Source organism: Panthera leo, chromosome C1, assembly GCF_018350215.1.
Source record: "Panthera leo isolate Ple1 chromosome C1, P.leo_Ple1_pat1.1, whole genome shotgun sequence".
Taxonomy (NCBI): Eukaryota; Metazoa; Chordata; class Mammalia; order Carnivora; family Felidae; genus Panthera; species Panthera leo.
Window position 1 is genome coordinate 84,808,118 of NC_056686.1, and position 26,026 is coordinate 84,834,143.

Below are 26,026 nucleotides of genomic sequence, written 5' to 3' on the forward strand. Positions count from 1 at the left end.
ATTATAGTAGAATAAAAGCTGCAAAAAAAGAATAAAAAATGCAAAGGTACATAAAGATAGCTTCTACTCAATGTGCATTTGATTTCATTTAACCATTACAATAAATATAGATTCTTAGCCACCAGTGTTTTCTCTCCTCCATATCATAAGTACATTTACTTGTGCTTTTAGAGTGTAAGTCATTCTGTATTTTACTATGACCCCAAAAGCAAAAAAATGACTACCAGATATACTTAAAGGAAGCTATTGCAAACATCCTGAAAAATGAATTAGATGGGTTTAAGTGTGTTCTGCCTTCATTGTAGCTGAGACAGCTTCCTTTTGGAGCTCATAACTTTCTTAAAATGACACAAGGAAATAATCACATCTAACAGCTTTGCTCACTTCTAAGGCCAAGAGCAGCGCACCCACATCAGCCCCATAGCATTAGATCCGGTTAAGCTTCTGCACTTGAAATGAGTTCTGACGCACACTGTATTTTTAAACCGTTTTCATTTCTGAGTTTATGAATAGTTTATGTTCCACTGTGGGTGGAAACTAATTCTTTTGTGATCTTAAAAAGTTTGAATATTCACTTTTGATATTCATTAGGCCCCTGAGCTCTTTACTGCAGAAAAAGCATGGAAAGCTTTGGAGATTGCAGAAAAAAAATTGCTTGGTCCCCTTGGCATGAAAACTTTGGATCCAGAGTAAGTTGGAGTATAAACATTAAGAATATTATTCATATTATATTTAATATATAATTATATTTATATTTAATCTTGGCATGAAAACTTTGGAACCCCAAGTACGTTGGAGTGTAAGTATTAAGAATGTTGTTGTTGGGGCGCCTGGGTGGCTCAGTCAGTTGAGCATCCGACTTCGGCTCAGGTCATGATCTCACAGCTTGTGAATTTGAGCCCTGCGTCAGGCTCTGTGCTGACAGCCCAGAGCCTGGAGCCCGCTTTGGATTCTGTGCCACCCTCTCTCTGTCGCAACCCACTCGCATTCTGTCTCTGTCTCTCTCGAAAATAAAAAAACGTTAAAAAAAAAAAAAAAGAATGTTGTTGTTGATGTTTATATTGCATCAACCATAATTTTTTTGCTTGTCAGTAAACTCTAAAATTGCATTCAAACTGAGTTTTTAAGAACACCATCTGTATCTTCATTAAACATCAGTGTTCACAATGCTTGTCCTATATTTAATAATCAATAAGTTTTATGTTTATAAAACTAATATGTCATGAATATTTCCTAATGTTTACTTTTTCTGATTGTAAAAGTAATACATGATTATTGTGAACATTGGAAGTATAGACATATTGTCTCCTCAAAGACAGTCTTTAAAATTTTCCAAGTTATTACCCCTGGCAGTTCCCTCCATATTTCTTTTTTTTTTTTAATTTTTGATTATTTATTTTGAGAGAGAGAGAGCAAGTGTGAGTGGTGGAGGGGCAGAGAGAGAGAATCCCAAGCAGGCTCTGCATTGTCAGCACAGAGCCCAACTCGGGGCTCGATCTCACAAACTGCAAAATCATGACCTGAGCCGAAATCAGGAGTCAGACATTCAACCGACTGAGCCACCCAGGTATCCCTGCTCCCATATTACTAAATAATGTGTGGATGCAGTTGTTTCTTGATTTTTTTATTTAAAAAAAATTTTTTTTTAACATTTATTTATTATTGAGAGACACAGAACATGAGCAGGGGAGAGGCCAAGAGATGGAGATACACAGCATCTGAAACAGGCTCCAGGCTCTGAGCTGTCAGCACAGAGCCCGACACGGGGCTCAAACTCACAAACTGCAAGATCATGACCTGAGCCAAAGTCGGATGCTTAACCGACTGAGCCACCCAGGTGCCCCTGTTTCTTGATTTTTTTTTTTAAATATTAGACACTATTTGGTTATTTCTTGTGTTGACAGATGAAGATTTAACTCTATCCTCATCACTAACCATTTCCATCCTTTCTGTGTAATTACCCCACTATTTTTATTTTAACCAATAACCGATTTTGTTTTTACTTTATGATTATGTGTTTATGCCATTTTACGTTTCTTTTCTTTTCCAACTTTTGTTTCTTCTTGAGTTTCTAATGACCTCCCTGTTTGTCTTCTGCGATTTTCCTTTAAAGTTTGATGCCCAACATTAATTTGCTTTCTATATCAATAGGTGACAGAGTTCCATTTCTATATAATACCCTCTCCTTTGTAGAATTTTCCTAATTTACTATGTACTCCTTTCAATCTTGAGATGCAGACTTTTTGTGTGTATGCTTATCTGTATTCTGAAGTGTTCTCCACATTTTCAGACGTGTTACAAACCAATGATCAAGACTAAAACCCACAGTTAAAGCCTACTCATTTGAAATAAGTAAATAAATAAATAAGCTTACTCAGGTGGCAAGTTCTCTCACTAAAAGAAAAAAAAAGTAATAATTAAACTGAGTATAGATAACTATCTTGTATTATCTGTCACAATAAGCTTGTAATACTTCGTTTAGTTTATAACTGTGTATAAATTTTCTGTGTCCATTTGGTTACTATTTGTAATGATAATGTACTAATTTTAATTACTTTTTAAGTAACTTACTGGAGAAGTTTAAAAAACAATCTTTCCAGGGTACCTGGGTGGCTCATCGGTTAAGTGTCAGACTTCATCTCATGTCATGATCTCTCACTCTGTGAGTTCGAGCCCCACATTGGGCTCTGTGCTGACAGCTCAGAGCTTGGAACCTGGTTCGGATTTTGTGTCTCCCTCCCTTTCTGCCCCTACCCCACTCATGCTCTATCCCCCCCCCTCAAAAATAAATAATTGTTAAAAAATTTTTTAAAAACAATCTTTCCAATATATAATATTTATATTATATTTAATAAAATCTCTTTAATGTTTGTTAATTTATTTTGTATATATTTTAATTATAATAAGTATATTAGAAGCTTAGTGAAATAATTGAATTTAACCAATATTTAGTGTTAGACTAACTCCTTGAAGGCAAGATACCTGAATACTTTATATTTTTTTGTATTAGCCAGTAAGTATTTGTTAATCATTCCCTCACACAGTATTAAAGTATTCCGGGGGTGCCTGGCTGGGCTTAATCAGTAGAGAATGTGACTCTTGATCTTGGGATTGTGAGTTCAAGCCCCATGGTGAGCAGAGAGTTTACTTAAAAATAAATAAATAAACAAACAAACAAATAAATCTTTTAAAATGAGTTGTAAAAAAAAAAGACATTCTGAGCCCAGTATATACTAATCTAAGGTTAATAGATTTGGAAGACAAAATAACTTGATTATTTCTTTTACCTCTGCTATTGAAAAATCTTTCTTATGTAATGTCTGATCTTTTTCTAACCTAAATTTCAATAATTTTGCAGTGATATGGTTTACTGTGGTATTTATGACAACGCCTTAGACAATGACAACTACAATCTTGCTAAAGGTTTCAATTATCACCAAGGACCTGTAAGAATTTCATTTCTCTTTTCAGAATTTTCAGCTTAAGTTATTTTTCAAATAACTTTATAAATATTCACAGCTCTTTTTTTTTTTTCCTTTACTTTTAAATCATCTTTTTTAGGAGTGGCTATGGCCCGTTGGCTATTTTCTTCGTGCAAAATTATATTTTTCCAAATTGATGGGTCCAGAGGCTAATGCAAAGACTGTGTTTTTGGTTAAAAATGTTCTTTCCCGGCATTATGTTCATCTTGAGAGGTAAGTTGTTGGGCAGCATGTAATTCCCATAACAGTATTTAGTCAATTTATTAGATATTAGGTAAATAACAGCTCCTAGAATTAGTTTCTGTATACTCTAGGTACCCCAATGAAATCTGAAAGCTTTACTCTTATTTAACATGACAAATTCAATGATGTAATTTCACCTTCTTTTAATTATTTTAGGTTGTTATTTATTTTGATTTGAAGACTTGATATTGTGTGATTTATACATGTCAAATAGTCTGATTTTTTAAATTTCATGGATATTTTTGGGTATGGTTAGAACAGAATAAATAAAAAAACTAAAAGTTCTCAGCCTGGGCATTTTGAGTTAGCTGATTTAAAGATTTATGTGGTTGCCAGAGGGGAGGTAGGTGGAGGGATGGGTGAAATAGATATAGAGAATTAGAGTACACTTATCCTCATGAGCACCCAAGAAATGTATAGAATTTCTGGGTCATTATGTTGTACACCTGAAACTAATGTAACACTGTATGTTAAAACTTTTTAAATTTAGAATAATTTGAAAAAATAAATAAAATCAGAATAACTTAAAATAAAAAAAATAAAGATATATCAATAAATAATTTTCAGAAATGCTTTATTATAGGGGCACCTGGGTGGCTCAGTTGGTTAAGCATTTGACTCTTGATTTTGGCTCAGGTCATGCTCTCATGGTTCATGGGATCAAGCCCCGTGTCAGGCTCTGCACTGACAGATTCTCTCTTCCCTCTTTCTCTGCCTCTCCTTCTCTCTCTGCCCCTCCTTCTGTCTCTCTTGATAAATAAGTAAACATGTTTTTATATTTATTATACTTCTATACTTATTACAATTAAAGTATCAAGGTTGGTCTTTTGACTGTTATCTCAAACCCATTTGTCACCTCCTTTGTCCGAATTATTGGAGATAAATAGTGTCAGAGTTATGTGTCTTTATAAGATGATACAAAGATAGTTGAAAGCTAGCTTAATTTCCCAAATTCTAGATTAAACCTAAATACAGGCATGCCTCAGAGATGGTGTGGGTTCAGTTACAGACCACCTCAATAAAGCAAAAATCACAATAAAGGAAGTCAAATGAATTTTTTGGTTTCCCAGTGAATGTCAAAGTTACATTTATACTGTACAGTAGTCATTAAATATGCAATAACATAATGTCTAAAAAAAACAATGTACATACCTTAAGTTAAAAATATTTTATTGGGGCACCTGGGTGGCTCAGTCGGTTAAGCGTCCAACTTCAGCTCAGGTCATGATCTTGCAGTCCATGAGTTCAAGCCCCGCATCGGAATCTGTGCTGACAGCTCAGAGCCTGAAGCGTGTTTCAGATTCTGTGTCTCCCTCTGTCTCTCTCTGCCCTTCCCTCCCTCACGCTCTGTCTCTCTGTCTCTGAGAAATGAATAAACCTTAAAAAAATTTTTTTAAAAATTTATTGCTGGGGTGCCTGGGTGGCTCAGTCAGTTAAGCATCTGACTTCGGCTCAAGTCATGATCTCACGGTTCAGTTCATGAGTTTGATCCCCGCATCAGGCTCTGTGCTGACAACTCAAAGCCTGGAGCCTGCTTCAGATTCTGTCTTTCCCTCTCTGCCCCTCCCCCACTCTCTCTCACTCTCAAAAATAAACGTTAAAAAAAATTAATATTTTATTGCTAAAATATGCTGATTATCATCTAAGCTTTCAGCAAGTCATAATCACTGACCACAGATCACCATAACAAATACAAGAATAATGAATAAGTTTGAAATATTGTGTGACATACCGAAATGTTACACAGATACCAAGTGAGCAAATGCTGTTGGAAAAAACGGTACCAGTAGACTTGCTTGATGCTGGGTTGCCACAAACCTTCAATTTGTAAAAAACAGTGTCTACAAAGTGCGGTAAAGCAAAATTCAGTAAAACAAGGTATGGCTGTATATATACAGCTTATTGCTTCATAATTATTATGCATAAACAACATTAATGTTCTCTCCTTTATTACAAGAGCATGAGGGACTTCCATCATCACCATGAATGTCGTGTCAAGCTTTCTTTTTTTTTTCAGTTTGTTTTTATTAGCTTGGATGTAGTCACAGAAAACCCAATCCTGCCAGAGTTCTTGTACCTCATCTAGAAACTGAGACTGAATCTGTGTGATGTGAACATTCTTATATTCTATCCTTGGTTGCCCCAGTTATTGCCACAGTATTTCTCATTGTTGCCACAGTATTTCTCATTGTTTGCATCTATTTTCTCTTTTTTTTCCCCTTTTGTCCATGAAAAGTAAGAGTATCTTACACTGCGGGGATCACTCTTCTACTTTACCTGTGATCCCATCCCTCCCACCTGTGTCCTGATTTTGCTCCAGTAATTATCCTTTCTTGGTATTCCACTTGATCCTTCCTTCTTAATCTAGAAAGATCAGCCCATCCTAAAATAAAGTGCTTTCATACTGTTCCTGCCTCTAGCCCTGTCCTATCATTCTGTTTTCTTCTCAGCTCACTTCCTATAGGAGCAGCCTCAATCCTTTTGCTTTCTGACCCCTTTCCACCTTCAGTCTGGCTTTTGTTTTGCCCTCACCACTCTGGTGAAGCCACTCAACAAGATTCTTTCAGGTTCTCAGATCCCATGACATCCTTTCATTTCCCTTCTTTGACACTCCTATAATATTTGAAATTGTTGCTTTCTTCTTTTCATAAAAAACCTTATGCTATCCAGGGGCACCCAGCCGGCTCAGTCAGAAAAGCATGCGACTCTTGATCTTAGGGCCATGAGTAACCTACCCTCCACACTGTGCTATCCACTACCATGGGGACTCGGCTCACCCTGCTTGCCCCAAGACATAGGTGACCTTTTGTCCTTCTTGGGCCTGACAATCCCACACTAAACCACACTTATGTGCGGATGCCCCCCTTGCACCATCTGGGCTCTGGGCCATTCCCACCCTTGGTATGAACTTCTTCATACCCTTCAGGCTCTGGCATCCCACCCTGTGCTGTTCCCGCTACCCTTATGTCCTCTCCTCCCCAGTTGTGGTCACTGACCTCCTTTGTCCCACCTAATGACTTGAGGAATGAATTTCTTTCAGAAAGGAAGGAAAAGAAGACTTCTTTATACCAGTATGTATATGTTCCATGTTCTGGTTCCACATAACAATTGTGAGCAGTATATTATTGGTTCTATTAGCTTGTTTTATTTAATTTCAATACTATATTAGTTTGCTGACTCTGCCATAACAAAGCACTACAAAGTGAAAAGCTTAAATAAGGAACTTTATTGCCTCACGGTTCTAGAGGCCAGAAGTTTGAAATCAAGGTGTTACTAGGGCCATGCTCCCTCTGAAGATGCTAGGGAAGGATCTCTCCCAGCCCTCTCTCCCAGCTTCTGGTAATTCCTTGGCTTGTGGTAGCATAACTCCAGTCTTCACATGACTTTCTCTCTGTGTGCATCTCTTGGTCCAAATTTCTCTAAGGACACCAGTCAAATTGGATTGGGGGCCCATCCTATTCCAGTGTGACCTCATCTTAACTAATTACATCTGTAACAACCCCATGTCCAAATAAGTTTACATTCTGAGGTACTGAGGGTTGGGACTTCAACATATGAATTTTGAGGAGGACACAGTTCAGCCTATTACAGATACCCTGGTACCTAACTTCAGTAATTTGGCATTTTACTCGGAAGAAACTTGAACACGTGGAAGCAAGTTTCTATATTTTGTACTTCTCTGTGATGGCTTTTTAAATATGGTACATAGCTGGTGTTATTATTATTAGTTATTATCCAAACTGTCTCCATATTTACTTAAGGGAATTATGTTTCCATACTTATGAAAAATTTAATGCCTACAGAAGAGTATAATGTAACATACACTCTTCACACAGCCATGAGTTACAATGTTATAATGGTGAAACAAAACACATTCCCATAACCCAACTTTAAAAATGAAACAATACAGAATTCTGGATTTTTTAACTTTATGTTTCATGTTTAAGAGATTACACTAAAATTAAGAATAAAACTGAGGGACACCTGGGTGGCTTAGTTAGTTGAGCATCTGAGTCTTGATTTCTGCTCAGTTCATGATCTCACAGTTCATGAGATCAAGCCCCGTCGTTGGGCTCTGAGCTAACAGCTGCAGCCTGCTTGGGATTTTCTCTTTCCTCTCTGCTTCTCTCACTCTCTCTCTTGATCAATAAATAAATAAACATTTTTTTAAAAGAGAATAAATTTGAGGGGCACCTGGCTGGCTCAGTTCCAAGACCATGCAGCTCTTGATCTCAAGGTTGTAAGTTCAAGCCCCATGTTGGGTGTAGAGATTACTTAAATAAATAAATAAAGTTAAAAAAAGAAAAAAGAAGAAATTTGATATGGAAACAATACTGTGTTCTGATAATAAGACCTGATAATTAGTTAACCTCTCTAAACCTCTTACCTGCTCTGTGAATACGGATGATTATGGTTCTTGCCTTTCAGGGTTGCTGTGAGCATTAAATGAGATAATGTACATAAGTCACTTAGTATTAGAACATAATAAATACTAACTGTATTAGTAGAATGAGAGATTAGTATAGAAATTCATATTGGTTTGTTTTTGTTTTTTGTTTTTTTTTTTTTGAGAGAGAGAGAGAATGCAAGCAGGGGAGAGGGGCAGAGGGAGAGAGAGAATCAGTCTTAAGCAGGCTCCTTGCTCAGTGCAAGCCAGATGCAGGGCTCGATCCCACAACTCTGGCATCGTGACCTGAGCCAAACTCAAGAATTGGATGCTCAACCGACTGAGCCACCCAGGTGCCACCAGATTTGTTTTTAATTGGCACTATTTTCCTAGTCATAGCTCTCAGCGTTTCTTCATTATTCTATATTAGTTTTATAATTTTGTCAAAATCTACATAATTACAATTTGAATTTCATAAACTTAATTTGAAAGTACTAAAATTAGACCTGAGAGGATATTTGTCACTCTGTATATGCTTAGAATGATAGTTTCTTCTGTTTTCTTTTTTTAATATTTATTTTTGAGAGAGAGAGAGTGGGAAAGGTGCTGAGGGGGGGGTACAGAGGATCTGAAGCAGGCTCTGCACTGACAGCAATGAGCCCCATATGGGGCTCAAACTCACCAACCATGAGATCATGACCTGAGCCGAAGTCAGGCACTCAACCAACTGAGCCACCCAGGCACCCCCTGTTTTTAATACATAAAAGGAATCCTTTGTGTTTGAAGGTCTTAAATCCCAAACACTGAATATCAAAGAATAATTTTAATCTAAATTCTTTATACCTAGATCTTTAGGATATCCTGTTTTATTTTGTAGCAAATGACTATATATGATTGTTTTTCTGTACTAGCAAGGAAAACCACCAAGTTATTGCCTATTTTGTTAATCCAGACAAGATATGTTAGATTGTATCTCATAAAATGTCTTTTCTTTCTTTAAGATCCCCTTGGAAAGGACTTCCTGAACTGACCAATGAGAATGGCCAATACTGTCCTTTCAGCTGTGAAACACAAGCCTGGTCAATTGCTACTATTCTCGAAACGCTTTATGACTTATAGCTGATTCATGGATATGTATGAAGTATGCAATTACTTGTATTATGGAATGCAAGGTCAAATATAATATAAAGGGTTTATATGCACAGGCTGAAGTTATTTTAAAAATCTAATTTATATAATAATGATGCCCAATTAGGTAAGACTTTAAAAACAGTGATTTGTCTTTTTCTTTTCTTTTGTTTTGTTTTTAATGTACAGAGAGGTAGCTTTTGATTTGAATCAGGAAGAAAAACTATCATTACCAATGGGATGTTCTTTTGAATTCATGAAGTATTCCTTAATTGCCTAGAAATAAATAAGAGTTTGAAGTCCAGAGTTTGAAACAGAAAAGTTATGTAATCTTCCACTTGTACATAAGTGAAAATGAAGTATTAGAATGTAATAATGAAAGAAATGGAAAAGTATCTTCAAATTGTGGTATATATTTTCTTCAGTAATAATACATATTGATTATGCTGTGGTTAACTAATGTTCTCACCTTTTACTATATTATTCCTAGCACCTTCTACACTGCATTTGATAAATATTAACTGAATATTGACTCATGGAGTTGTCTACCTACACTGTTATGTTCAGAAAGGATGTTCAGAACACAGATGTTCACTGTGTGTGTTTTTTTTTCACTAGAATACTAATATGTTTTTAATATAATGAATGCCATAATTTGCTTATGTTAATGATGCATAGGATATATGAAAAAACACAAGCATTTAAGAATTTATTTCCTAAAAATAGTTTTGTAAAATTAATCTTGAGTACGAGTTTCCTACTATGAGATGGTTCACATTCTCAAAATGCACATTGTTGGGCATATTTATGAGAACTTTAAAGAAAAACATGCTATATTAATTTTCTAAAACTTAACAATTATTTTTAGTTTGTGTGCAAAAGTGTATTGATAGATCATAGCAGATACTAGTTTCCTATTAACTAAAACCTACATTGACAAGTTTAGCACTGAGAAAAATCTTGGTATAATAAAAATATAGATATGAATTTAGTAGTTCTCTTGAATTCAATAGAATCATTTGAAAAGTTTTTCATGACCTTAAATCCAAAGTCATAAAAGGAAAAAAGGTTTTTAACATTCATATGAGTTAATATTTTTGAATAATACTTATTCTCTAGATGGATTTTTTTTATTGTTTACTATTTTTGTCTCAAGAAAACACTTAAATCAGATCGTTATACTTTTAGTTGAAAGAAAATAGTTGCAAAAATCCTTTCATTGCTATTTAATATTATTCAGTGGTATATTTATAGCTAATAAAATAATGGTACAGTAATACTTTTCTCAGTTAAAGATAACGTACCCAACCATCTTAAGTATGATTAAGAAATAAAAATAAGAAAAGTAAACTAAAACTTTTAGGTAGTAAAAATCTATGAATACAGAAGATATCAAATACCCATGCTTAAAAGCTCATGTAACTTAATGTATACTGCACAGTCTTCTTCAAAATGGACTGTACTTTAGAAATAGTTTTAACTAGGGGCGCCTGGGTGGCTCAGTTGGTTGAACATCCAACTTCAGCTCAGGTCATGATCTCGCAGTTTGTGGAGTTCAAGCTCCATGTCCGACTCCATGCTGACAGCTCAGAGCCTGGAGCCTGCTTGGGATTCTGTGTCTCCCACTCTCTCTGCCCCTCCCCTGCTCACACTCTATCTCTCTCAAAAATAAATAAACATTAAAAATTAAAAGAAAAAGAAATAGTTTTAACTAGCTTGCTTTTTTGGTTTCCCAACCTAAAGCAGATTAAATCCTAGAAATTTAAGGAGAGTTGTGATATTAATCTGATCGCTGTCTTTAAATACATTCGTTTCCAAGTTTCCCTTCCTTCTTCATTGCTCAATATATAACTTTCTCTAAGCTTTGCAGTTAAAAGGAATGACATTCCTTGAGAGAGAAAACCATTAGTTATCAAAGGTTGATGCAGTTATGTTGCTCTACTTTAACTTCTATATTAAAGATAGTAAGAAAAATAACCGAAAACCAATGTATTTAATAAAAGCAAGAAGTAATAGTTGACAATTAAATAGGATGAATGGATGGATGGATGGATGGATGGATAGATGGATGGATAGGTAGGTAGGTAGGTAGGTAGGTAGATAGATAGATAGATAGATAGATAGATAGATAGATAGATAGATAAACAAGTTGAGAACTTCTAAAACATAACCATACTGGGTTGTAAGGCAATTCCCCACCTCAGTAATTTTTAAGGATATCATGTTGTACTAGAAAATTAAGTGGTTGATATTCCAATAAGGAATATTAGGGAAAGAACATTGTGATAATGTGCATGATCTTTTTTAAAGTTTAAGAAGGCATGTTAGACATTATTTCATCAAAGGTAGTTAAAACAATGGTTTTAGACTTTAGAGGCATAAATGTCATTTCACTAAAGAACATCTAAATAGAATGCTTCATTCCTGAATGATGTTGGATGATGTACCATTATATTATGTTTCGGTAATGGTTCTATGCCTTGGTTCCTCACTAATCCAGATCAATCTTACTCTTTAACATGAGACGTAAGTTTCCCAGTAGAGCCAATATGCTGTGATAATTTAATGTTTCAAGGATAGTTGAGGAAACATTAGACCTGTCATCGTATCTGTGGACAATAAAACCTATGTGAATTGTAATCCATTTCTGATATGTCTTCAACTGCTACATCTAGTAAGAAATGTCATTTTTATGTCTGTGTGCCAAGAAAATAAAAATATTTTCTAAAGGACTATATTTTACTTTCATTCCATTATTTACCAGTTAACTGATCTTTTGATGCCACTACCATTTATTCAGGGCTTGCTTATTTTGGGTATTTATTTTTGGGTGTTTATTTTTTGCAGGATGTATGAGGGCAGAAAGAAAAAGAAGAATTTTAGGCTGTTTGGCAATGTATTTAATTAGCCAAGTTGAAATTAGGAGCAAAGCATACTTATTTTAAAATTTTGTTTTACTTAATTCTAAGAGACAGAGCATACACAGGGGAGGGAGCAGAGGGAGAGGGAGACACAGAATCTGAAGCAGGCTCCAGGCTCTGAGCTGTCAGCACAGAGTGTGATGTGGGGCTCGAACTCACAAACTGTGAGATCATGACCTGAGCTGAAGTCAGGCGCTTAACCGACTGAGCCCCCCAGGAGCCCCAAAACATACTCTTGATACATAATTAGATTGGTTAGCAACTATACACTTTCCTGGTACTTCTTGAAACCTTTTACTCTACCATGAACTTTTTATTTACCTTTCATCAACTTGCTAAAAGGCAAATACCGTAGGCTAGGATTGATATAATGTAGATGTGTGCTTCCTGTAGTGGCCAGAAAGATTGTTTCACTTTTAACTATAATATAAGAATAACACCTAGTGGGGTGCCTGGGGTGGCTCAGTCAGTTAAGCGTCTTGACTTTGGCTCAGGTCGTAAGAGTTTGAGCCCACATCAGGCTCTGTGCTGACGGCTCAGATCCTGGAGCCTGCTTCGGATTCTGTGTCTCCCTCTCTCTGTTTCAGCCCTGCTCATGCGCTGTCTCTGTCTCTCTCAAAAATAAATAAACATTAAAAATTTTTTAAAAAAGAATAACATCTAGTGACCAAAGTTGATCCATTTAGTCTTTGCCTTAATTACTTCATTTTTCCTGCAAATATATCTCTTTATCTTCAGATAAAAAATTATATAGAAATCCAAACTTCTATCAAACAGTTTTTATGAATGAATTTGTCAAACTGATCAATGTGCCAAAATAATAAACTGAAGCACATTCTTTAGTTTGTTTCTTTTTCCATTTGTATTAGCCTTGAACTATTAAGGAATACTGATACTTTATCATTTTGGCTACAGTTTTTTCTTAATATTTTCCTTGGTTTTTTTTGGTTTTTTTTTTTTTTTTGGTTAAAAGTATTTTGTTTAACTTACAAAAAGCATTTGATTTTTCTTTAATCAAGTCTTTTCATGTTTATCTTTGTGAACTCTTCAATGTCTTCAAAATTTAATCAACTTCATTTAATAATTTAATAAGCTTTTTCTTCTGATTTAATATTTAGTGTTTTATAGCAGTGTCCAGGAATGAGGTGAGACATTACTTGGGTTTTTTCCAAATTGTTATATTCCACACTCATGAATTGAATATGACTGGTAGTGATTCCTTTTTTCAATTATTTAATTTCTGGGATATACTATTGGAATTATTTGTGCCGTTCACTCATTTAACTATTATAATATTTTGTTTTAATATTTTTAGAGTTCTTTCTTGCCAATCCCCTACTCCCCTTTCTTAGAATCCTGTATTATGTACCCTCCTTTGTTCTTCTTAAGTATTTCTACATATCTGAAAAGTATTCTCTTACTATTTTTACTAAACGTATACTCACACTGTAAGTTAATGTGATTAGAACTGGCATTGACAGTATTTAATTTCATCTAACAACATCCAAAAAAAATTTTTAGCTTGCTGAAATTCTTACTGATTTTTATGTTTTTTGTTGCTATTATGTACATAATCCATTTGGGTTCAACTTAACAGCCAATTAGTTGGAATAACAAATTCAGACTTGGGGCTCCTGGGTGATTCAGTTGGTTAAGCATCTGACTTTTGGTTTTGGCTCAGTTCGTGATCTCACTGTTCATGAGATTGACCCCGCAGCACAGAGCCTGCTTGAGATTCTCTCTGTCACTTTCCCTCTGCCCTTCTGCCACTTGCTCACTCTCTCTCAAATAAATAAACATTAAAAAAAAAAAAAAAAAGAGTCATGCCCTAAGTCACACAACACATAAATTACTGAACCAAGACTCCACCCTTAGTCTTCCTACTACAACTCCCAAAGATCCTCAAAATTGAAGGTTTCACAGTTCTTGCCATCATCCATCCATAGGTCAAGCATGGCTATTATCAGTTGCCACCTGATTATAGAAAGCATTAGATCTTGCTCTATTTAGGTCTGGACATAATCCCTTATCACCCGATCAAAATGCTGTATCTGCAGTCATCTGCCTTAATAAGGTAACTGATCTATTTCTGGCTAAATATTCAGACCCCAAGTGCCAAGCATTGGTTACGTTACACAACTTGGATACATTTGCAAATATAAGTGTCCTATCAAGGTAAGGCAGAAAAAAGTCAGACAATAAGGATAAGAATGGTTAAGAGATGGCCAACTGTCAAAGTTGCTACATGAAAATTTTGGTAAGAAGTTAGAATTCACTCTCAGGCATGAAGAATACTAAAGGAAGCAGGCTATATCTATGGAAGTTTACCAACAAATATGGCACTTAACTCTGCAGATGTTCAATGTTAACATTTATGGTAATTAATGATTTTTGAAAGTGCAAAACTAAGCACAAGTCTTATTAGACACCTTTTATTGTAACATAAAAGTGCTCCAAAAATGATTCATCTTAACTCCACATCACCTTCGATAGTTCACAAAAGTCTCACGTTTACCTGACTAGATTCTCATCTATTCCCCTCTTTCTGTTTGCACTCTTGTCTTATGCTCAGACTAATATAATAATTTCTTTGTTGGTCACAACTTACTTTGACTCTCATAGAACTATGAGGAAAATCTCTCTTGAACACTGATTATAACCCATCACTGCTCAGAGGACATTTGGGATCCTCTACAATCTGGCCCAATCTCTTTCCAGTCTTGGTGCAATGACACTTTGCTCTTTCCAAAGCTGATTACTTGCCTCTCTGAGCCTTTGTTTCTTCAACTGTAAACAAAGTATGATGGTAATACTTGGTGCTTGGGTGGCATCCGACTCTTGGTTTCTGCTCACATCATGATTTCACGGTTCGTGAGCTTGAGCCCCACATTGGGCTCTGTGCTGATGTTGTGGAGCCTGCTTGGGATTCTCTCTCTCCCTTTCTCTGTGCACCTCCCAGCGAACCCTCTGTCAAAAATAAATAAATATAAAATAAAATAAATACATAAATAAAATAAAAAATAAATATAAAATTAAATACATAAATAAAATAAATATATATAATATACATATTATATATATTTTTAAATTATTTTATTCTTTAAAATAGAATAATAATAAAAAAAATTAAAAAGTAAAAAAATTAAAAAAAAAGAATAATAGTAATACCTACCCTATAGAGAAGTAAAGATTCATGAAGGCAACCCATGGTATATCAGGATTAAGTATGACAGCATGTGGGGCATTGGAGTGGCTCAGTGGGTTAAACATCTGACTCTTGATTTCAGCTCAGGTCATGATCGCAGGGTCATGGGATTGAGCCCCGAGTCAGCCTCCATGCTGGGCATGGAAACTGCATAAGATTCTCTGTCTCCCTTTCCCTCTACCCCTCTCCCATTCATGCTCATGCTCTCTCTCAAAAAAAAAAAAAAAAAAAAAAAAAAGAGATTGATGGCATGTGACAGAACCCAAATGACAGTGCCCTACATGAGATTGAGGTGCAGAGGTGTGCAATCCAAAGCTAATACACTGGTTCCATGGTCATCAGGAACCAAGGCTAGCAACTACTGGACAAAGTACATTCTATCATTTCTCAGGTATAAAGTGAGCTCATTGTCTCCTAGATATGAGCAGAGGTGTACAATAATCTATTCACTTATTTTAATCAGTGGTTTCTCCAAATTATTTTTTCTCTTGACTTTCCAAAGCTTGATCTTGGGAAAACAAGAAGTCAAAGTTCATATTGTCTAAATTCATTGCAAATTTTATGGCTTGGTTGAAATAAGAACAAATTTTATAATTAATAATTTTATATTTAAATTTTTAAAATGTATTTAACACATTAAATTTTAAAGACACAAGTCCACTTATACATGGATTTTTTTTAAGTACAGTACTTTAAACGTATTTCTCTTTTTTTTCCTAAAGTTTATATATTTTTGAGAGAGAAAGAGAGTGCATGCAGGGGAGGAGCAAAGAGAGAGGCAGAGAGAGAGAGAATCCCAAACAAGCTCCACACTGTCAGTGCAGAGCCCACTGCAGGGCTTGAACTCAGGAGCCCTAAGATTATGACCTGAGCCAAAGTCAGACACTTAACTGACTGAGCCACCCAGGAGCCGCTCTCTTATTATTTCTTAATAACATTTTCTTTCCTCTAGCTTACTTTATTGTAAGAATACTGTAGATAACATATATAACATACAAAATATGTGTTAACTATTTATGTTATCAGTAAGGCTTCCCATCAACAGGAGGCTATTAGTAGTTAAGATTTTGGGGAATCATGGGGGCCCTGGGTGACTCAGCTGGTTGAGTGTCCAACTTCAGCTCAGGTCATGTTCTCATGGTTTGTGGGTTTAAGCCCCACTCAGGCTCTCTGCTGTCAGCAAACAACCCGCTTCAGATTCTCTGCCCTGCCCGCCCCCCTGCCCCTCCCCTGCTCACATTCTCTCTCCCTCTCTCTCTCTCTCTCTCTCAAAAATAAACATTTAAAAATTAAAAAATATATATTTGGGGGAGTCAAAAAGTCATATGCAGCTTTTTGACTGCACAAGGGATTGGCATCCTAACCCCTTTGTTGTACAAGGGTCACAGTTGTACTTGAGCTACACACTTAACAATTCTTGCTGCACACTTAAAATTTATGTACTTTTCTTTCTGTAGGTTAGAGATCAATAAAAAGTCTCCCCACCTCTGCCATAAAAACCTTTACAGAGCCCTTGTATTCTTTCAATTGTAACTGAACTTAGATTTTGTGCTTTACCACTTAAGGTTTTTGAGACCATCTACTGTGTGAAGTAGTCTTGGTTTTTATTTATGCTAAATTTATGCTTATAGAATTATTACTCCGTTTGATCCGTAAACCTGTTTGTCCTAATTATATTTACATAATTAGCTTGAGTTTTATATAGGCTTCTAGCATATCCTAAGTCTTTTCATCTGTAATCAGTTCTCTCTCTTTCTCTCTCTCTCTGTCATGCGCGCGCGCGCACACACACACACACACACACACACACAACACCCCTTTTTATACATTTCTCTAAAAAAATTAGGACCTAAGTGCTTTATCCAATGTTACACAGATGTAACATTGCCTAGTTCGGAGATCTTTTTCCCCATAATTCTACCATATAAGAAAAGAGCTGGATGCCTCTGGGCAACTTCCCTGATGAATGCTGCCATTTGCCCTCTTGTGACAACAGAGGGTTCTATGTCATTTGGACAAAGGTATAAAATCGACCCTATGGTGGAGAGGTCATGGAATTCAATAAAGTTAGAATTCACATCAAAACAATATGAGCATTTATTTAAAGTAGTATTTGACTTCTATGGAACATGGTAATTTTTTTATATTTTAAACAGAACTCCTCAGTTAAAAAGCACTAGTCATTTCTCGGGGTGCCTGCGTGGCTCAGACGAGGTAAAGTAACCACCAGAATTCGGCTCAGGTCATGATCCCACAGTTTGTGGGTTTGAGCCCCAGGTCAGGTTCTGTGCTGACAGCTCAGAGCCTAGGGCCTGCTTCGGATTCTGTGTCTCATTCTCTCTCTGCCCCTCCCCCACTTGTGCTCTGTCTCTCTCTGTCTCTGAAAAATAAATAAACGTAAAAAAAAAATTTTTTTAAAGCACTAGTCATTTCTCAAATGTCACAAAAAGCCATCTTAGAAAACTTAGGTACAATTAAGATTTCTCTTATTTTTGCCATATTCTTAAATGTATGTTTAATTTTGAAAAGAAGGCCTTTGCAGAGCCATTCTACAAGCCCCCTGAAGATCCAGGAGTGTTGTACAGGCAGAGATGCGCGGGTCTCTACTGAGGGCGACTCTGGAGGCTGGGCAAACTCGGGCGAGCGCCACCAGAGGGCAGTGTGTGCTCAGCTCACCACCCGACTCACCAAGAACTGCACTGTCCTAAGGCTGGAGGAACCAACTCTTTTACCCTACCAACCTCGGACCTTTGCCAGGTGAAATCAGGATATGTATGCTTTCTTTCAATTTCATAATATATCTAACTATATAGTAAGTTTAATATAAATTGTAAGCTATGGACATCTTTCCTGTCATAAATGAAACTTCGCTTTCCTTTTGGATCAATAGTGAGCATAATTATTCTGCTCTGCCTTGTCAGTCTTTACATAAACCTTTCCAAATTCTCCCAAACTTCCCTATTGGGGTTGGTGACATTACCCTTGGAAAGGAGTTAACTGATTCTAAAAGAAATGCGATGACTTTTTAACAAATCGCTCGGTAAGAGTGCCAATTATGACAATAGCTGTCTCTTCACGTTGAAAATGTGAATTTACAAATTCTTCACATTTCCATTCAAGAAAGGGGAATTTCTCCAATTGCTATCATCTCTTTTTAAACAACATAGTTTTGGTTTGTTTTTTTAATTTTTTAACGTTTATTTATTTTTGAGAGAGAGAGACAGAGTGCAAGCAGGAAGGGGCAGAGAGAGAGGGAGACAGAGAATCTGAAACAATTTGAATCCGAGCTGTCAGCACGAGCTGGACACGGGGCTTGAACTCAGAAACCAGGAGATCATGATCTGATCTGAAGTCGACTGCTTAATTGACTGAGCCACCCAGGTGCCCTACCTATGTCTCTTTATCAGCAAGCTCATTCATGCATCCTTATTGAAAAGAAATCCTTTATTTCAGTAACCATTTCTTAATATATATTTACAGCAAATATCACATTGTCCACTTTAAGCTTACACAATGTTACATGTCAATTATATCAGAATAAAGCTGGAGGGAAAAATGAAACCAAGGCCCCAAACCCAAAGTTAAATACTATAATTGTAACAATAATAATTCAAGAGAAGTTTTAATTCAAGAGAAAATTGAAGAGGGTTTGTTTTTGTTTTTTTTGCAACCAGTAAAGAGATTTTAATTTCACTTTAGTAATTATATGGGAGGGGAAAAAAAACACTTTTACATGAAGTCTCTTTGGATAACAATGTCTACTACAGTATTAAGAGGTAAGGTATTTCTATGTAGCCAGTTTGGGTCAGGATGACAAAATTCCCACTGCCTTCAATTATTTCCTACGGTTAGGGGTGGGTAGGATACTGAGTAAAGAAACATGGGAGACATTTCCTCATTGCAAAGTATTTGAAGTTGGAGAGGTTGAAAGGCAAGCTCTGTTTTCTGTAGACTCTATAAAATGTCTCAGCATTTTATATGACTCTGTAAAGTTTAATCTTTTCCCTTTAGTAAACAAAGTAACTCAATCCTGTCCTGTTTTGTTCTCAGTCAATTTTGGATGAGAGCCTCTCCTACTCAACTCAGAGACTTTCAGGGCACAAGTATCTAGAGAAATTTTTTAAAAATATGAGACATGACCATACCTAACATATGACAGCTTATTACTAAGAGGAGAGGTCCATAACCTTGGTCCTTTCTTTACTGGTAGCATTCTTAAAACTGGCATTTTAAACCTCTTCAAACAAGTTGTAAAGGAAGAATTAGGCATATATCCATTTCTGTTTGGTATTGGGAGAAAAGAAAAAGATCCCAGAGGTGTTGAAGGGGTTTTGTTTGTTTGTTTTCTCCTCAAAAATGATCACAAATTGCTCTTGAGTGTCCTTTCTAGTCAAAGTTGGTGTTTTCGAATAACAAAAGTGAAAAAACTTCAGGTCTAACATTGCTTTCATGTTCATGACCCAGAGATTTATATGTAAAAGAAAACAATTGTGAATATGGCTTCGTTTATACGGATAATTCCCTCCTCCTCAATTTTTCTGAATTGGGAATCTCACGTCATGATTCAAAATCCGGAGCCTGGAAAAGAGCTCTAGAGATTAAGACCATCTACCCAATAAAGAGTTGGAGAGGGGCGCCTGGGAGGCTCAGTCAGTTAAGCGTCCAACTTCAGCTCAGGTCTTGAGTTCCAGCCCTGTGTTGGACTCTGTGCTGACAGTTCAGAGCTTGGAGCCTGCTTCGGATTCTGTCTCCTTCCTCTCTCTCTGCCCCTGCCCCGCACACACTCTGTCTTTCTCTCCTTCAAAAATAAATAAACATTTAAAAAAAAAAAGGAGTTGAAGAAAATTGGAAAAGGAAAGAGAACCATTGGAGTGTAGATGAAAAGGCTGATGTAAGTGAGTCCAGTGCCCACCCGCTGTGCATTTATCACCTGCTTAGAGGACTATTTCCGTTCTGTGTCAGCTAAGTCTTGCTCTAAAGGATGATCCTTCAGATCAAGAATACAGTAATATTTTTCTGAAGTAAAATGAAATTCACAAATCACATTCAAACTTGTGTTTAACCCTAACCTCTAACAAGAGTTGCTACAAAAAATGCTGACAATGCATTTTAACTCCCTGCAAAATACCTCTCACACTCTCCAGTGAAGATGTCAACATTACTAAGGAGCAATCAACCAAAGAGAGAGGAGACTTAGAGGAACGTTTATGATCAAAAAATAATTCAGAAAGTAAAAGGTTTGGCACCCACAAATAGAGAGCAGGGAGTTCAAATGAAATAAAGAGGGTCATCACCTTCCCAGTTCACCAGAAGCTGGAAGAAAAAAATAAATCCTGAAAAAATAGTAACTAGGATACAGCTCAAGATGGCAGACAACATTTGCACCTTGGTCTCCCTTCTCTCCACAGACCAGGGCTACTCAGAATGCTCCACAAACCAGTGTAGGGAAACAAACAGGGTACTACAGGTCTACAAATAGAGAAGTATAGAAACTGAGTACAAGCACTTAGGAAATTTTATAGCAGTCTGGCATTGCGTGATCGGACTGATTTTTATCACATTTTTCTGGCACTTCTTTTTTATTGTATTTTACCAAAAGTATCAATCCAAGATGATTTGGAAGGGAAAGGATTGGTCCGTCACTGGGATCATTTGAGAAACTTTGCCCTAGTCGCCCCTTAGAGGAGGTTCAGAAGTATCAGGGCTTATCTGATGTGATGATGGAGAGACCTGCCTTCACGGTCTTAGGAGCCTCATGGGAACAGATTCTTCCTAAAGGATGAAGAACTAGTTTAATGAACTTGACTCAGTAAAGAATTGAGAAGAACTTTGCCATTAGAGGGGAGCAGCATTTCAAGAACATTTCAGTGGTTATCCATGAACCCTATTTCCATTTTTCTCCCTGGGTATTTAAGTCTGAGTCCTAGAGAGAGACAAGGCTGCAAGAAATGATTTTTCCTAGGGGTGCCAGGGTGGCTCAGTCGGTTAAGCGTCCAACTTCAGCTCAGGTCATGATCTCGCGGTTTATGAGTTCAAGCCCCGCATTGGGCTCTGTGCTGACAGCTCAGAACCGGGAGCCTGCCTTGGATTCTGTGTCTCCCCCTCTCTGTGTCCCTCCCCTGCTCATGTTCTGTGTGTCTCTGTCTCTCAATAATAAATAAACGTTAAAAAAATTATATAAAAAAAAAGAAATGATTTTTCCTAAATGTAGTGAAGCATCAGGCAACAAGCAACACTAACTAGACACTCCCTCTAACTGCAGATAAAACAAGGGGGCGGGGGGCGGGGGAGAGGCATTGCATTCCTCACTGCAGACCTCAGTTTGCTCACTTTGCTCATGGTAACTGCCCAATTTAAATAGGAGGTGGAGGGACACATGGTAGCTCAGTATAGAGCTTGAGACTCTTGAACTCAAGGTCATGAGTTTGAGCCCCATGTTGGGCATAGAGCTTACTTTTAAAAAGAAATAAAGAAATAAAGAAATTAAAAATTAAAATAAACAGGAGGTGGAGGGTCTGGAGCTCCTGAGTTCTGTTTCTATCTGCTGAAGGGTGGAAGCAGCATTGGAAGGGGGTGTGATGTTTGTAGAGCAGGGACAGCCACTACTGGGAGGCATATGTACAATTGAGAACATGAGCAATAACAGAAGGAGATCACTTACCAGCCATTGCAGCAACTTGTTCGTGAGAACTGAATCCCAGTTAAATTGAGGGAGAGTGTATGTGTGTGCGGGAGGTGTGGGAGTGTGGGGTGTGTGTGGGCACAAATGTGTGTGTGAGGTGCAGTAGCAAGGGAGTGCAAAACCCTAAAAATCAGAGCTATCACTGTTAATGCGTGGAGTGGGTAGAGGAAGAGGATTCCCATAAAAGAGACTAAGAAGAAGCAAAGGAATCATCAGAGAAATGAGGGAAAAGACAAGAGAGTGGTGTTATGGAAAGCAGGAGAGTATCGATAAAGTAACACTTATCAGAGAAGGAAAAGAAGTGTCTGCAGCTTATCCCAACCCAAGAATAAGCAGGACCATGAAGATCTGGAAAAAATGGAAATTCAGCCTGACCTCTCTGAGGAGATGGAAGTTTGTGCCTCATGCAGTGGACTGTAGAGCTAGCCTGGCCCCCGGGGGCTCACCCATGGATGCCTCCTTTAAGTTGACTTGTTACTGGAGGCAGTGGGGCAGTGCACAGAAGGTGCCCTTGTCAGCCTTCAGGCCCCACTTTTATCAGGAAGTGGGGTGCAGCACTGGGCTGCAGAGTCTTCAGCAAGGATAGAAACGCCTTAGACTGTGCTGTCCAATATGAGAGCCACTAGCTACATGTGGCTAGGGTAACTGAGGAAAGTGGGTTTCTAATTTGATTTAATGTTAATTCAAATAGCTGCAGATGATTAGTGGCTGTCATATTGGATAGGGCAGGTTTGTTTGTTTGTTTGTTTTGTTTATTTTTTTATTTACTTTTGAGGGGGGTGGTGCAAGTGAGTAAGGGGCGGGGGGGGGGGGATACCAGAGGGGCAGAGGTGGGAGAGAGAAAAGGAGAGAAAGAGAGAAGCAGGGCTCACCCAAAGCGGGGCTCAAGCTCATCCCATGTGGGACTCAAACTCTGGATAGTGCACGTTGAGACTAATAATCTCTTCCATCCATCCCACCTCTGCTCCCCCTGTATGCCCACACTGAGCTGCCTGGGGTCTCTGAGAGCAGGGGGTCCGGGCAGAAGAATGAGAGTTGTAGAGGAGAAAGATCAGTGGACACTCCAGACCAGAACTGGCTTGGATTTAGGCTGGATCAATGCTGACTAAGCAGCATGAGGTCCACAAGTGTGTTTCCAGCTGCCCGTCTCACTGAGTGACCTCCAGCAAGGCTGTGCTCTGAACCTGGAGCTGACTCAGCAGAGAGCTTCCAGGGCCCCTTCTTGAAACTCAGCCCCACCCCCAACAACAACAACAAAAAAGATGGGACAAGTAAGGGCGATGATTCATTTTTGGAAATACCAAATAAAAGCTGTGCTCTCTAACAATAAGTTTACAAGCTATTGGAAATATGTACAACCCACCCCCCCCCGCCCCGTCACACACACACACACACACACAATGGAATCCCAAACCCTTAGACACTTCACTTTCTGGTTCTTCTTCCCCTCTTGGTTTCACGGGCTTATTTTAGCAGGCTTTGCAATGAGCATGTGCCAAAGAACAGAGGAAGGAGGGACTGAAAGTCTCTGGGACACCTCAGGGAATATACATTTGTTCCAATAAGACTATTTTTTGAATTACATGGGCATAAGCAATGTCTGGTAAGGCTGTAACCTCTGTAGTACTCAGCCAATGAAGAACAGGGGAGGGACTTACATGCTAGGAGATAAATTGCCTGCTGTGACTGCCCGGAGTGTGCCGGTCCATCAGACACCGGGTCTTGCAAGAACATTGATTAAAGCTTCACTTCACTGTGCTCCCAGTCTCCACATCCCTCCTTTGATTGGGTCAGTGGGCTTATTTCTCACAACAAAGAGATCAAATGTGACAGTCATATACTGCATTTAACAAAACTGAGGCCACTGGTGACCTTGCTGAGACCAATTCTGATAGTATGTTTAAAAGCCCCACTATAACAGATCAGTAGTAAATAAGAAATAAGTAGAAACATCAAGTGTAGATTACTATTCTTTCAAATCAGTTGACAGCTAAAGGAAGAAGAGATCAGTATAGGATAAGGTCAGATGAAGGGTTTTTTTTTTAATTTTTTAATTAGTTTTCTTTATTTTTGAGAGGCAGAGAGAGACAGAGCACGTGTGGGGGAGGGGCAGAGAGAGGGGCACAGAATCGGAAGCAGGCTCCAGGATCTGAGCTGTCAGCACAGAGCCAGATGAGGGGCTGAACTCAGGAATCGTGAGATCATGACCTGAGCCGAAGTCTGACGCTCAACCGACTAAGCCACCCAGGTGCCCCGAAGGTGTTCTTTTTAATAGGAAAGATTTAAGCATGCTTATATGTTGAGGGGAATGAACCAGAGGAAGAGTAACAATATGAGCAATCAATAGAGTAAGACATCTGTCAATGAGCGTGCAGAAAGCGGAGGGATCATAGCACAGAGGTGTCAAGCACCAAGAAAGGAAAAAAGGTGCAGATCAGTGAAGATGCAGAACGGTTTGTATGGGGTTGTGTTCATTCTCTATTGCTGTGTAGCAGCTTGAAACAACATTCATTTATTCACTCACAGTTCTGTAGATCAGAAGTCCAACATGATGTGGTTGGGATCTCTGGTCAGCCTCCAGGGTGATATCAGGGTGTTGGTGAGACTGCAATTCTCATCTGAGGCTTGAGGAACTTCTCCAAGACTATCTCTTTGTTGGCACAATTCAGTTCCTTATAGTTGAAGGACTGAAGACCCCACTGCCTGGCTGTGTATCAGCTGGGACTACTGTCAGCAACTAAAGGCCTCCTGCAGTTTCAGGCCATATCATACCCATAGGCAATTAATGACATGGATGCCTACTTTTTTGCTGGTCATATAGAGTGTGTCTCTCTAATCTCCCCTCCTGTGGCTAGCTAGAGAAAATGCAGTGCTTTTCAAGGTCTCCCCTGTTTAGGTTAGACCCACCAAGTATGGTCTCCCTGTCTTTAAGTCCACTGATTATAGAGATCCTAAATAATCTACAAAATTCCTCTTGCTATTGTCAAAGACAAAAACTGGACAGGGAAGAACATGGATTTTATTCAAGCTATTGCAAAAGAGAGAGCATTCAGATCCAAAGATCAGAGTATTTCAGCAGGTGGTTTTGCCTTAGAGTTTCATAAAGAGGAGTAAACAAGTTGTAGATGGAGTGATTTACAGTTAAACTTGTTTTGCAAGCAGGGAAAGTCTCACTCAGTTAGCTGAACAGGATATTTTATTTCCCTGTGGATAGCTAGTGTATTAGTCAGGACTCTACAGAAAAACAAAACCAATTTGTGTGTGTGTGTGTGTGTGTGTGTGTGTGTGTGTGTGTGTGTCTGTGTGTGTGTGTCTGTGTGTCCACAGACACACAGACATACACACACACACGAAGAGATTCATTAAAGGAATTGGCTCACACAGTTATGAAGGCCAAGAAGACCAAAGTCTGTAATCTGCAAGCTGGAGAACCAGGGAAACTGGTGATATAATTCAGACTGAGTCCAAAGACCTTAGAACCAAGGGGCTGATGATGTAAAGTTGATCTGAGTCCAAAAGCCTGAGGATCAGGAGCTGTGAACAGGAGATGGATGTCTCAACTCAAGCAGAGAGTTAATTCATCCTTCCTTCTCCTTTCTGTTCTATTCTGCCCTCAAAGGATTGGGTGATTCCCAGCCCACCCACCACTTTACTCAGTTCACCAATTCAAACGCTAATCTTTTCTGGAAACACCCTCACAGACAGAGCAATAATGTTTTACCAGCTATATGAGCATCCATTAGCCCAGCGGAGCTGACACCTAAAATGCACCAGCACAGCTGGCTTCAGGGGGAAAAGAATCTAATTTCAGCTAATCGATCATGAAACAAAGAACAAGAAGTAGGAGGGTCTATTTGGCCTTGTCCGCAGGTTCATGAGAAAAGGGAAAGGTATATATTTGGCTTTGTCACAGATAAATAGTAGAGTTATCCTCAAGTCTTATAGGGGTCATGAGAAAGAGTGGACAGTGAGTCTTAT

The 26,026-nt window shown here is 38.0% G+C and overlaps 1 protein-coding gene across 5 annotated transcripts in view; it reads left to right on the forward strand.

Moving 5' to 3' along the window:
* The window catches only part of AGL (amylo-alpha-1, 6-glucosidase, 4-alpha-glucanotransferase), an 82,388-nt gene extending 71,605 nt beyond the window's left edge, over positions 1-10,783 (forward strand). For all 5 annotated transcript variants that reach the window (XM_042953017.1, XM_042953018.1, XM_042953020.1 and 2 more), the window contains 4 exons: positions 592-689; positions 3,359-3,446; positions 3,562-3,695; positions 9,114-10,783. In XM_042953017.1, coding sequence (XP_042808951.1) covers positions 592-689; positions 3,359-3,446; positions 3,562-3,695; positions 9,114-9,231 — 438 coding nt within the window. In that variant the 3' untranslated portion in view covers positions 9,232-10,783. The remainder of the gene's footprint in view (positions 1-591; positions 690-3,358; positions 3,447-3,561; positions 3,696-9,113) is intronic.
* Positions 10,784-26,026: the final 15,243 nt, after the last annotated feature.